The sequence below is a fragment of the Amphiprion ocellaris genome, chromosome 5 (assembly GCF_022539595.1).
Source record: "Amphiprion ocellaris isolate individual 3 ecotype Okinawa chromosome 5, ASM2253959v1, whole genome shotgun sequence".
Lineage (NCBI taxonomy): Eukaryota > Metazoa > Chordata > Actinopteri > Pomacentridae > Amphiprion > Amphiprion ocellaris.
In genome coordinates this window covers 7,279,539-7,293,502 of record NC_072770.1, presented here as the reverse complement: position 1 = coordinate 7,293,502, position 13,964 = coordinate 7,279,539, and the positions used below count along the sequence as shown (strand labels likewise).

General features: G+C 39.9%; 1 protein-coding gene across 3 annotated transcripts in view; it reads left to right on the top strand.

Annotated features, from left to right (window-relative positions):
* The window catches only part of chd5 (chromodomain helicase DNA binding protein 5), a 51,688-nt gene that overhangs the window by 24,555 nt on the left and 13,169 nt on the right, over window positions 1–13,964 (top strand). For 2 of the 3 annotated variants that reach the window (XM_023291619.3, XM_023291621.3), the window contains exons 16-28: window positions 193–330; window positions 648–769; window positions 934–1,107; window positions 2,079–2,220; window positions 2,404–2,535; window positions 3,327–3,444; window positions 3,575–3,699; window positions 3,814–4,060; window positions 5,623–5,795; window positions 9,056–9,230; window positions 12,052–12,138; window positions 12,278–12,366; window positions 12,715–12,848. In XM_023291619.3, the coding sequence (XP_023147387.1) occupies window positions 193–330; window positions 648–769; window positions 934–1,107; window positions 2,079–2,220; window positions 2,404–2,535; window positions 3,327–3,444; window positions 3,575–3,699; window positions 3,814–4,060; window positions 5,623–5,795; window positions 9,056–9,230; window positions 12,052–12,138; window positions 12,278–12,366; window positions 12,715–12,848 (1,856 nt within the window). The remainder of the gene's footprint in view (window positions 1–192; window positions 331–647; window positions 770–933; window positions 1,108–2,078; window positions 2,221–2,403; window positions 2,536–3,326; window positions 3,445–3,574; window positions 3,700–3,813; window positions 4,061–5,622; window positions 5,796–9,055; window positions 9,231–12,051; window positions 12,139–12,277; window positions 12,367–12,714; window positions 12,849–13,964) is intronic. The other variant, XM_023291620.3, reaches the window with a different exon arrangement.

Below are 13,964 nucleotides of genomic sequence, written 5' to 3'. Positions count from 1 at the left end.
TCTAATGTTGTTTTTCAGATGCTTCATTTTAGTTTGTTTGAACCCTTAATTAACAGAAGAATACAGTTCTGGTGGTTCATATTGTACATGACACTGACAATGAAGATTTACTTCATTTTCAATGTATTTTATGGCAAACAAGTCCAGTACCATGCCTGAATTGTTTGACGTCTTCCTTGTGTCCTCTTGCAGAAAGACACTCCTATCAAATTCCATGTCCTGCTGACATCTTACGAGCTGATCACTATAGATCAAGCTATTCTGGGCTCCATCACCTGGGCCTGTCTGGTGGTAGACGAAGCCCACAGATTGAAGAATAATCAATCAAAGGTAAAAAAAAAAAAAAAATAAATAAATAAATAAAAAAAAACAACAACAAAAAACCATCTTCATCACTGCCAGCAGTTAGGTGCCATCTTTAGCTTGTTCCAGTAGCAGAAACAGAATTGTTTTATCAGAAAAACAATAGGAAAAGCATAGATATGAGTAAGGAATGTGTGTCTAGGAGCTACAAAAAATCCAAACGTAGATAGAAAGTAGGATTTGCTTTTTTTGGCTTACTTTAATGGAAAGAGACTGAGGTTTTACAGTGTATGTGTCTTTGTCGTAGCATATCCTTTCTTCATATTGCACAATGCGCTGTCCAGTTTTTCAGAATTCTCAACGGGTATAAGATCTACTACAAGCTGCTGCTTACTGGGACTCCTCTTCAGAACAACCTGGAGGAGCTGTTCCACCTGCTTAACTTCCTCACCCCAGAGCGCTTCAAGTAAGTCCTGCCTCTCTCCTGTCATTCTCATCCCCCTCATGATGCAGGATGTTTCTTATATAGATAGACAGATCTTGTGTTATTTGCAATACATAGACAGTCAGTCAAGAAAATGCCTTTTCTTTGATGTAAATTAACTTCATTATTTCTTTCTCTTTGCGCAGTAACCTGGAAGGCTTCCTGGAGGAGTTTGCTGACATCTCTAAGGAGGACCAGATCAAGAAGCTCCATGACCTGCTCGGGCCTCACATGCTCAGGAGGCTGAAGGCTGATGTCTTCAAGAACATGCCTGCAAAGACAGAACTGATTGTCAGAGTGGAGCTCAGTCCCATGCAGAAGTAAGACTGGAAATAACAAAAATAGGGTTCAGAGCAGACAGTTTCCACTGCATGTCAATGCTGTCTATTCTGGCTGATGGATCTAAAATTCCAATGCAAACAACTAACACTAAAAGTATTATTACTCTGCCAAGGAATGTGGCGGAGTTATGTGATGATCGGTGTACATTTGTCCGTCTGTTAATCTGTTTGTCTGTGCGCAACATTCCTCAAAAATGGACTAACGGATTTGGATGAAATTTTCAGGGAATTCAGAAATGACATAAGGACCACCTGATTAGATTTTGGCAGTGGTGCAGCTTATAGTCTGGATTCATTAAAGATTTCTGTATCATTGCGAGACAGCGGCACGGCATCACTGTAACTATGACAACAAGTGAACACTACGTCAGCTGCCTGCTGACGATCACATAATTTTGATCCTACTACAAATGCAACTACAAATGCATTGCTGCGGACTTATCAGGACTTATCCTTCCGAAATGATACCAAGAATGATTGATTAAATTGTGGGGGTGTTTCCGAGTCCTATCAATTCCCGAGGCCCGCTACACACGTGATTCGGTATCTATACATATCATACACATGCATAAAACATGCCTGTACTCAGCGTAAAGTCATTTTTTATTAAAGATTTAGACTTATCGGGATTGGTCATTGGAAATCATACAACAACTGAGCAGCCTTGGCGGAGTACTGCACTCTTTGAATGCTTTTCTTGTTAAAAATTGTAATCACAAATGTAAACATTTACCTGGAAAGAGTTCTCAACTCAACATACAGTCGCCCTGGAGTGAGCAGATGCTACTAGCATTTTAACAAACACTTCTCTAGTTAATGTACCTTTGCGTAGTGACACTAGCTCGTAATTATATCACAATTAGAATATGGCATTCACCGATACTGATGTTTTTTTTCAAAGAGTGATTTTCATTGTGCTCTTCTGACTCTATCTGACCTCTGACCTGCAGGAAATATTACAAGTTTATCTTGACGCGAAATTTCGAGGCTCTGAACTCCAAAGGTGGAGGGAACCAAGTGTCCCTGCTCAACATTATGATGGATCTGAAGAAGTGCTGCAACCACCCCTACCTGTTCCCTGTGGCTGCTGTGGTACGGACAGACATCTGTCCCTTCCATTTGTTTCAATACATGTCACGATGGCTGTTGTTTAGATCAACCTGCACTTAAAAAACTGTTGTCCTCATTTGCTCGCTGGGTTTACTCAATCAGTCACAATTGCTGATGGATTATCATTTCCCCAGTTGATGCTTGGATTTGATTTTTGTTTTGAAGGAGGCTCCTGTTTTACCCAACGGTTCTTATGATGGCAACCTACTGGTGAAGTCCTCAGGAAAACTGACACTGCTTCAGAAAATGCTGAAGAAACTCAAGGATGAAGGACACAGAGTTCTTATTTTCTCCCAGGTAAATGTCCTATAAATATTGTATCTTGCCTAGAAAAAAATACCTTTCATTGATTGGAGAATATTCTGAAACACGCTATGACGCTATTTCTGGCGCACATTTCAATCAGCTTTCTCCTCCAATTTCCGCTCTGTGTTTTCAAAATCCCATTAGCTTCAGAAAATAACATCTGAGCTAGAAACCTATACAGTGAAAATAGCAAGTTTGCTGAGGAGCACAAAGCTTGTGTGTGTTATGGTGAAGCAGCATTTTTAATGATGCTTCTCTGCATGCAAATGTTTCACCAAACAAGCTCCCCATCACTATTTTGCAGAACACCATCGCTGCATATCTGAGATTGTTTTTAAAGTTATTATTTTTTTGGCCTTTTGTTGACTTTATTGGATAGTTGAAAGGCAGACAGGAAAATAGGGAGAAGATCTGCAGCAAAAGGCCATGAGCTGGAATTGAACCCATGCCACTGCATCGGTGACACAGCCCTTGTTTATGGGTTGCCAGCTCAACCAGTTGAGCTATCTAGGCACCCAACTGAGATTGGTTAAAAGGAATTTATACAAGCCAGAGTGTTTCTGCTCCTATAGCAGAATGGTAATGAGGAGCAACTAGACATAGCACCGTGGTGTTCGGTTTAACTGTGCAAGACTAGTGACCACGAAACATTTAAAATCCATCTATATTGACACCAATGCCTGTGTTAGCTGTGGGATGTTATTAAATATCATTTTAAGTGAAGGTACAGTTTTAGCAATTCCAATCTGTTTGACTGTAGCAAGATACCATCTTGTTTATAGATGACAAAGATGCTGGATCTACTTGAGGACTTTCTGGAGTTCGAGGGGTACAAATATGAGCGTATTGATGGGGGTATTACTGGAGGCCTGAGGCAGGAAGCTATTGACCGCTTCAATGGTGAGTTTATTTTTTTCCAGAATTTATTTGTGTGAGTTGATGTGGTCGCACGTTTTCCTCCTCTTGGCTTTCACTTACTCACATGTTCTTGTACACACAATGCAATGCTCTGCTTTGTTTTGTGTCACAGCACCAGGCGCACAGCAGTTCTGCTTCTTGCTCTCAACACGAGCTGGAGGTCTCGGCATCAACTTGGCCAGTGCAGACACTGTCATCATCTATGACTCTGATTGGAATCCTCACAATGACATCCAAGTACTGGTTTCTCACAGAATACATGATGGATTCTTGCATGAGTTGTTGCAGTTTGTGATTTCATTTCTTATAAAACTGTCTCTTTCCTCTTTCTCTGTCTTCCTATTCTCCCAGGCTTTCAGCAGGGCTCACCGTATCGGCCAGAATAAGAAGGTGATGATCTATCGTTTCGTGACTCGGGGCTCAGTAGAGGAGCGAATCACTCAAGTGGCGAAGAGGAAAATGATGCTGACCCACCTGGTGGTACGGCCTGGACTGGGCTCCAAAACTGGCTCCATGTCCAAGCAAGAACTGGACGACATCCTCAAGTTTGGCACTGAAGAGCTTTTTAAAGATGAAATGGAGGCAGCACGAACCATGGGTACGTCTACGCACCAACAGCAACAGCTCTAGCTGCTTTAGAATAGCATTAATTTTAACTGATAACTGAGCAAGGAAAAGATGGTTTTTACCTTACTGACATGTTTCAACCACGTCTGCAGTCTTCCTCCGACATGTTACGATGTGTCATTTTTATCAGGTGACTGGCCTGACAGATCCGTCAGAATCTGCCAGGCCGGCCACGCCCCCCGCCATCTGGTGGTTTCTAGAGGACGGAATCCCAGGTGTAACTCTCTTCATGACAGACGCAGGTAGTTCTTTGGAACGGGCGTTTATTTATGACAGTCTTTGGAGCGATTTCATCCTTACATGCCAGGTTCGTGCCAAGCTCACTTCAGGGTAACATCAGGCTAACATCGTGAGAACTGTAATTATACATGAACAGTAGAAACACTTTAAGAATAGAGTTCTCGATAACAGTCGCTGTCCAGACATTAACAAAAGAAATATACAAACGATACTTCGTTGCACTGCCAGTCATGAGAGTGTCCTTAAAGTCTTTGCAGTCCGTGAAATCACTTAAATGTATCCAGATCGGCTCGGGAACCTGTCCTCCGATCATGCTGTCCCTTTCTCATTCCGTGGCGGAACCAAAACGTGCAACTTTAGTTCCTACATGGAACATTAAACCCTTTTACTGTTTTAACTAATTTAATTCATCAAATTACAAACAATGAAATACTATTTATAATATTAAATTAAAACCACATGAACTTATTTATTATGTGAACTCAAACCTTAATAACATTTACAAGGTGTGTTAGAGGGTGTATCCCCCTCATCCCAGTTCACATAATTGCTCGCCCGTTTGCTGATGTCTATGGCCTCCTTAATCCACTGTTTGTATTTGTTAGCTTCCGATGTTATGATCATCCTCTTGTCCCAGCCCATAATGTAATTATTTCTTTTGCAGTGGTCCGTGGCGGCTGATTTTGAGTTTTCTTGTTTGGCTTTGTCTTGTTGTGTTCTTGTGAGTCGGCTGTCAGGCTGGTCTCTAGAGGATTCCATCCTCCAGAGACCATCGGATGGTGTGGCCGGCCTGACAGATTCTGACACATCTGTCAGGCCGGTCACCTGATAAAAACAACACGTCATACACATCAGATGACGCTCTGAGTAAGACTGCAGGCTGAAACATGTCAGCAAGGTAAAAACCATCTTTTCCTTACTCAGTTGTTGGTTAAAAAGCAACACTGTTCTAAAGTAAGAAACGGCAAAATCAACATAATCCATCTAGCTCTAGCTGCTCATTTTTGTTTCAGGCTTTCACGCTTGATCCACAAAAATTTCAGAAAAGTTTCAAAGCTCTACTTGATCTTTAAACTCTAACTGATAAAACTGTTTAATGTTACTAGACAAATGACATTCAGAAAGAATTTTTTCATGTGTGTTTTTAAAACAGTCCTTGATGATCCACCTTTCCACAAAAATCAGCAACTCGCTGAGCTTTAAACTTTATATTTAGGTTAAAAGTGAAATTCTTTTTGTCTGCTCAAAGGGGCTCCTATTACTTATCTAAGTAAGATGGCTTCTCATCAACAGGTGATAACAAGGATGGCGAGGAGGGCAATGTGATTCACTACGACGATGACGCCATCTCGAAGCTGTTGGACCGCAGCCAGGATGCCACTGAAGACACAGAGATTCAGAACATGAACGAGTACCTGAGCTCCTTCAAGGTGGCTCAGTATGTGGTAAAAGAGGAGGATGGAGAGGTGAGAACGTAACTGTGATCTTCTGCCACACAACTGGGATCACACACAATTAAAAAAGACATGGCTGGCAGACTGTAGATCTCATTCATGACCCGGTTTGGTTCGATGTGCTATATTCTGAAACTTGAAGAAACACGATGACACACTTTAAAATAATGCTTATTTTTAGGACACTCTGTGGTACTTTTGCCTGTATGTCATGCTATTAAGCCATTTTCACAGTGTTCATCAACATGTGCTTGAGGACGCTTATGCACACCGTAAGTATGCAATACAGGTTTTGACATTATAAAAGACGTGTTATATCCCAGCTCTAGGGTGAAAGAAAAGAACATAAACCCAGTTCTTTTTGGTGTGGTACAGTTATTTATTGCACAGTACAATAATTCACAAAGGGGGTAAAACGGCTGCATTTAAATGTTGCAAAACCAATAAAAAAATACAATCCAGAAAAATGCTCTGACTTGCTAAACAAATTGCACAAGAAAACTAAATTAAAGAACTAAACTCCCTACTGAAGTTGCAACACAAAGAACCCAACAGAAGAATTTCTAACTTAATGTAGGTGTTGTGGAAAAGCTACATTTGGCCCAGTCTGCAGGTAGTCATAGAGTGTCTCATTACACAAACCACACAGTTGTGAGCAACTAATATCCACTGCTAAGTGGCTGCAAAGCACAAAGACAACAACTAACCACCAGCTAACAGAAAATACCAGGTTGCTTTCAAATGTTTCAAAATTTCAAAGAATACATTAGAACAACAGGAGGCACAGAGGAGAGCTGCTCATATTAAACTACTGTGGCCAAGACTGACAGGTTAAGTACACTTTTAAACCCAGGTGTAATGATTGCTGCAGCCTGATTGGAGCACATGGCTGGGTAGCGATCCAATCAATCATAACTCCTTATGAGAGCAAGGAGAGGAACAAGGAGAGGAATGAGGGCTGGAGCTTTAGGCCAGTCAGCCTGAATGACGAGCGGAATGCGGAGAATTCACAGGGGTCAGCAGGTTCATTTTAGGTGAACCATGACTGGAAAGTGGACAAGAGCAGGTGGCAGCATCAGGGAGTGGAGCTAAAAGTTAACACCTACTGTAAAATTCACAGCAGGCTTCAGTCTGTATGGGAACTTATAGAAACAAACTTAATAAAATGTTATCTGATGCATATATGAGTTGATACTCTGCAATAGTTTTAATTACAATAGAGCAGATTTTAAAAATAGTATGCAGGTGGTCTGTGATGTCTGTGCATCGTTCATTTATTTTAAACGGATCCTCCTGTAAATCAGCATCTCATCAGTTTTGGACTGTGTATAAGTAAATCAAATGACCAAACCTGTTCCTCTCAAATGGTATAAATAAAGAGAAAATAATGATAAAAAAGCAAATACAATAGTATCATATAATAGTACACAGGACAGCAGCTTTCATTACTGTCAGGTCAGATATTCAGACTGTCAGGACTAAAACCTCCGTACAGATGATATTTTAACAATCCTCCCTTTCCTGGACAGAAATAGTGGAGTTGCTAAATACTTAAAGAATTAGATCAGCCCAGTATTGATATACTACAACTACATATTGTCTGGCTGATAAACATCTACCACACATGTAGAACAAGCCTTCAAAATCAGTATACACTACTGGTCAAAAGTTTGGGGTCACCTAGAAATGCCCTTGTCTAATGAAGATTAAATGAATCAGAAATCCAGTCTAGACATTGTTAATGTGGTAAATGACTATTCTAGCTGGAAACGGCTGATTTTTAATGTAATATCTACATAGGGGTACAGAGGAACATTTCCAGCAACCATCACTCCTGTGTTCTAATGCTACATTGTGTTAGCTAATGGTGTTGAAAGACTAATTGATGATTAGAAAACCCTTGTGCAGATATGTTAGCACATGAGCAAAAGTGTGAGTTTTCATGGAAAACGTGAAATTGCCTGATTGAACCTTTAAACGGTAGTGTATATAAAATTAAAATCTCTGTATATCAACTAAAATGAAATGTTTCTGTCAGATGTCATATTGTTTAGTCATCTAAACCAATCAGCTGTTAGATCAGGTGAAAGCCAGATGTTTCCCATCTTGCCCCGAGTCTGTGCATTAGCTAGAGGAGCAACTGCAACACTTGGCTCCAAAAACTGCAGTCGTCTTGATCTAATGATGTTATCGTTGCCTATGTTTGATAACAACAGAGCGAGTCGGGATCAAGTCGGACAGAAATCTAACCAGTCTGTGCAGGTCCTGTGTATCTCAAACAAGCCTAATCATCATCAGGAGCCCGAACAAACAAACCAAACCAAATAACATACATGATCATCACAATAAGGGACAGGACAAGGCTACTAAGAGTCATAACAAGATGCTACTGGAGCAATAAAAGAGTTAACATTGGACAAGAAATAGGTTTTCAAAATGTTGAAGGATGCAGTAAATACTTTGTTTTTAAAGATACACTAAAACCTAATGTATAAGCTCACAGCGATATTTTAATTAGTAATTGGCCCACTGGGATCCTGAGCCTTGTTGTTCCAAACCTTTTTTGTTTGGTATTAGGGTATAACATAATTTTATGCTGAAATATTGAAACATGAGATTCAGGACAAATTGTAACACAAGGACATATTTAGAAATACAAGTAGTTTGAGATGTTTTTTACAACAACTATAATAAATAATTGAGTTTCCAGGACAATAGCATTATGATGCATCATGTGGAATTTGATATCACAGTCATAATAATGAATTCAAGTCAAAGCAGCATTTAATAAATGACTCAATCTTTGCCTTTGTCTCAGGAATTACATTGTTTTTTTTAGTGCTATCATTCCTATTACTGCTATATTTCCCATCAATATTTCTTTTTGTGGGCTGCACAGTGGCGTAGTGGTTAGCACTTTCGCCTTGCAGCGAGAAGATCCCTGGTTCGCGTCCCGGCTTTCCCGGGCATCTTTCTGCATGGAGTTTGCATGTTCTCCCTGTGCATGCGTGGGTTTTCTCCGGGTACTCTGGCTTCCTCCCACAGTCCAAAAATATGCTGAGGTTAATTGATTACTCTAAATTGCCCGTAGGTGTGAATGTGAGAGTGCTTGTTTGTCTATATATTTAGCTCTGCGACAGACTGGCGACCTGTCTAGGGTGTCCCCTGCCTTCGCCCGAGTCAGCTGGGATAGACTCCAGCCCCCCCCGCGACCCTAGTGAGGATCAAGCGGTGTATAGATAATGGATATTTCTTTTTGTGTCTGTGTTCAGGAGGAGGTGGAGCGGGAGATCATCAAACAAGAGGAGAACGTGGACCCAGACTACTGGGAGAAGCTCCTGCGCCACCACTACGAGCAGCAGCAGGAAGATCTGGCCCGGAACCTGGGCAAAGGCAAACGCATCCGAAAGCAGGTCAACTACAACGATACGACCCAGGAGGACCAAGGTAGGCTCTGTTAACACACACAGCTTCTCTATTAGCACCCATATGTCTGTTTTGCCGTGTGCCTCTACTGAGACTTACTGCTAAAGTTTTAATCTTTAAGATTGTCTAACAGAAAATACTGAATTTCTCGGCAGCATTGCGGTAACAACTGCCATGTTTTGTGCTTGCCTCACTAGTTTTAAATGTTCATACCAAATTTTGCATTCCTGCCCATTTTTAAATATGAGCAGAAATACACAAGAGAACCCTTGAAGAAGAATACAGAATTAATGAGCTTTCTGGCTTGTTAGCTACCAGCTTACCAGCTGGCTGGTGGACAGGAGGCAGGCGAGCCAAAGGCATATTCTTAAGAAAAAAAAGGCATTATTTTCTAAATAAGCCACTCTGTGGACTCATATTTAGGGTTCATTGTATGAATCCTTTCCATGACTTCAAAGGGTTTTCCAGCAGTTTAGCAGCTGCAAGGTGTATTACTGCCTCCAACAGCTAAATGTTCCATTTTGAAGTGGCATTCTAGGAGCTGTTGCCTGCATGACAACACACTTTATATTTAACTAATCACCACTGAAGAGATTATCTTAAAGATTAAGACTTTATTTGTTTTACTTACAGATATTTCTGAGTTACACAGATGTGTTTGTCTGGCTTTGCTTCACAGATATTAAAGTGAGACATCTGTAATGAAACTTGAAATGTGTCACTTAAATCTGCCATTATTATAAAGGCATATGTCATGTGTCCAAGGGCTGAATGTTACGGGGAAAATATGTAATTGCGATTTTTCTTACAAATATTGCAATTGCAGTTTAATTTTCAATTTATTTATTTATTTTTTTGATCAAAATTCACAGCGTAATAGATTTTTAAAAGCATTGACATGACGGTTTAAACACCGGGTCACATGTGCAGAGGTGTGGCTATTGACCCTCTGAATATAAAATCCACTGTCAGTTTTGAAAGGCATGCTGTGTTTATAAATTGTCAAAATTATAAATTGCCAAAATTGCACCATTTAGCGGAGCCACTAAACTGTATGAACAAACTGAAACCTTGGTGTTTCAACTTTCCTGCAGTCTTTGAACTACTCATCTGTGGTTCCAAAGGGAAAATTTGACAGATCTGGGCTTAAAATCATGAAATTTCAGCTAAATCCCTTGATTTTCTATCTCACATTTGAGAAATTGCCAAAATTAAAGCAGTACTGAGTAAAAATGTGACAAGAGCAACACTGCATATGCCAGTCAAAACCACAGCACAAATGCTGGTATAACAGGCCAGATTAACCCCCTGTCCAAAGTATACCCCGGGGTATACTCTGGCCAAGGTTTTGTACCTGGTTTGTACCTGTTGACACATAAAGATTAAGCATGTTAAACTTTTAATTGTTAAGTTACTTAAGGTTTTTCTTTTTTCTTCTTTTTTGCAAAGAGGTATGCTCAGCAAGCAAATCATTATGACAGGTCATAACTAGAATGGCCTTAAGATAGTTGAAATTGAAAAAAGTTCAAATCAAAGGAAAAAATGAATTGCATGCTAAGATACAATTATGCTGTAAGCAAATCATTATCAAAGAAGATCAACATTGGCTGTTGTTAACTTCAATTCTTACTGTATAACTGATTTCAGTCAAATATATATTTATATTACTTTTGTATTGTGCTTGAATTAAGATTGGCTTAATTTCTGCTTAAACAAACCATTCCATCAGCACAATATCTCATAGTATTTTTTGCCTAAAATGTTTGATGCAATTTCATTGATTTTTGTTTAAATTAAGATAAAATTCATTTGATTGATGTAATCTCATTACATCAATCAAACATGGGATATATTTTAGGGTATACTCTGGGCTAGGCTATTTTAGCCCCCAGGGTATAAATTGGCCTAGTCCAAAGTATACCCAGGTATAAACTGGACCAGGCCGGAGTATACCTGGGTATACTTTGGCCGGGGGTTTAATCTGGCCTGTTACACCGGTACAACGTAGTATAATGGATAAATGGGCAAGCATAATCAACCCCTGAAAAGTTTCAGTAAAATTGAACTACAACATTAGTCTCATTATTTAATAGCCACACCTTGTATTGTATATCCATAATCTATTGCGTTGTTTCAAATTACAATTTTAAATGTAAGATTGATTAATTGTTCAGCCCAGTGCCTATAGTGCTAGATCTAATTTTGTAATGACAGGACCAGATTGCTTTAGTGTGATAATTTAAGTGACACAATCAGAAACTGTGTCTGTACAACAACAAACTCTTGCATTGAAGCATCATGATCACCTTTAATGTTTGGCTGATTCACTAACGAAACAGTGGTGCTGAAGCTGCCTGAACAAGCTCTCGCATGCTTAGTGTTATCAGTGAGGCAACAGTGGGACGTTATCTCAACACGGGATCATTTGGGTGTAGCCTCTTATGTTGCAATTCTTAACAAGAGCTGTTGGCCTCTATTATATGTGCCATAGAACGTGTTCTACTGGCCCGAAGCTCACTTACAGCTCATGCTTTTATGTTAGTTTATTCAATGGGCTTCAAAGTAGTTCAGCAGTTGACGTCTGCTGCAGTTGTCCCATTGTTGAACTTTGCAAGAGTGTGCAAAGATTTCAGAGCCCATTGTGGCTTAGAGTACACTCTAAGTTAAAGTGATTGTGTGCCATAGTTGTCAACTCTCACCTCACTTCCAGAGGACAGAAGTGCTACATTATGTGCATGCACAGCTGTAGTGGTCTGTAGTAATCTGCAGTGCCATGGCGCCCTCAGGTGGCCACCAACAGAAGCGAACACAATGTACTGTTTCTCTTTGATGTGTGGCTCAGAATGGCAGGATGATCTTTCAGACAATCAGTCGGAGTACTCCGTGGGGTCCGAGGACGAGGACGAAGATTTCGAGGAGAGGCCTGAAGGTAAGCATCAAAAAACATCATTAACCTCATTTAACTTTAAGCCGTGGTAATAGAATTAATCACACAAATTACCACTTATCAGGGTTGTAATTAAATTAGCCCGTCTTTCTAACAGTGCACGTGGTTTTGTTGTTTGTAGGTGGACGCAGACAGTCTCGTCGGCAGCTAAAGAGCGAGAAAGACAAACCTCTGCCGCCCTTACTGGCCCGAGTTGGAGGCAGCATTGAGGTATGAATTCCAGGTCATTCTCCTCTACAGGATGTCCTCATGTATACATTATTATCTGTCTGCAACAATGGACACAAGGGGTCCCTCTAGGATCCCTCATTCTGTATGTTGTGCTTACAAGGAGGAAATTTTGGGTCACTTTTTGGCAACATGCCATCAAACATCACTGCTGCGCTGTTGATTCTACTTCAGTCCTCTGTGGAAAAGAGCAAACAAGGACACAATTAGGATCAATAAATTGTCACATTGTTCTCACAGTGTGAAACATGTAACCTTTTGTCTCACTTTTTGACCTTTTGCCCTGCATATTCTCTTTCACATATGTTTTCTTTTTATCGTCATTACAAGGTCCTGGGGTTCAACGCTCGCCAGAGAAAAGCCTTCCTCAATGCTATCATGCGCTGGGGCATGCCTCCTCAGGATGCTTTTAACTCTCACTGGCTGGTTCGGGACCTGAGAGGGAAGAGTGAGCGAGAGTTCAGGTGGTGCCCTAACACTTTTTATACTTAAACTTTGTGGCATTAATTAGTGTTACTTGACTAAGCTAACAATTTTAGTCAATAGCCTCCTACCCTTATGTGAAGAGGCAGCTCTGGGCCATTTCCTAACTGTTAACACTCTGTTTTTTCAGCCTGAAGCAAAGCTCAGAATGCTCATGTCAAGGTTGCCCATGTTGCCAATTTCAGGGATCTTTCATTTTAGAATGAACCAGTCAAGGACATGACAGCAAAAAAATTCACATACTAAATGCAAGTAGCTTTGACTTGTGTTTACTGTTTCTAAAGTAAATTCTCCACACTTGACTACTGCTGCTAATGACACAAAACCATCTATTTGTACTACAATTTGTGCTGCTACCACTGTACTTACTAGTAGTAATACTGCCACTATTTCTGGTATTCTTTATTCTACTACTTCTCTAACCAGGATCTGTATTGTTCTTTTTTATTTAGGCTTTAAAATGATTTTTTCTCTAAAATGTATTTCCCATAAAATGATTTTTTCTCTAAAATGTATTTCCCATCATCTAAAATTTTAAAGCCATCAGTCATAAACGAAGTACTAAATCCTCCATAAATTCAGTATTTTGTTGGGTCAGTAGAAGTCAGATTTAAATATTTGAACTTATAAACCATCCACAATCTCAAAGTTTTTTAAGTGTAGACAATAAACTCCCCCCCAGGTTGCTAAAACTCAAATTTCCTTGACCTCTACTACCGTCACTCTGAACAATATGCTACACTTTCCATGTTAATAATATTAATATAATGCACACATACACTACCGTTCAAAAGTTTGAGGTCACTCGGGCAATTTCATGTTTTCCATGAACACTCACACTTTTATTCATGTGTAAACACAATTGCACAAGGGTTTTCTAATCATCAATTAGCCTTTCAACACCATTAGCTAACACAATGTAGCATTAGAACATAGGAGTGATGGATGGAAATGTTCCTCGATACCCCTATGTAGATATTCCATTCAAAATCAGCCATTTCCAGCTTGAATAGACATTTACCACATTAAAAATATCTAGACTGGATTCCTGATTAATGTTATATTTATTGAACAAAACTGTCTTTCTTTCAAAATAA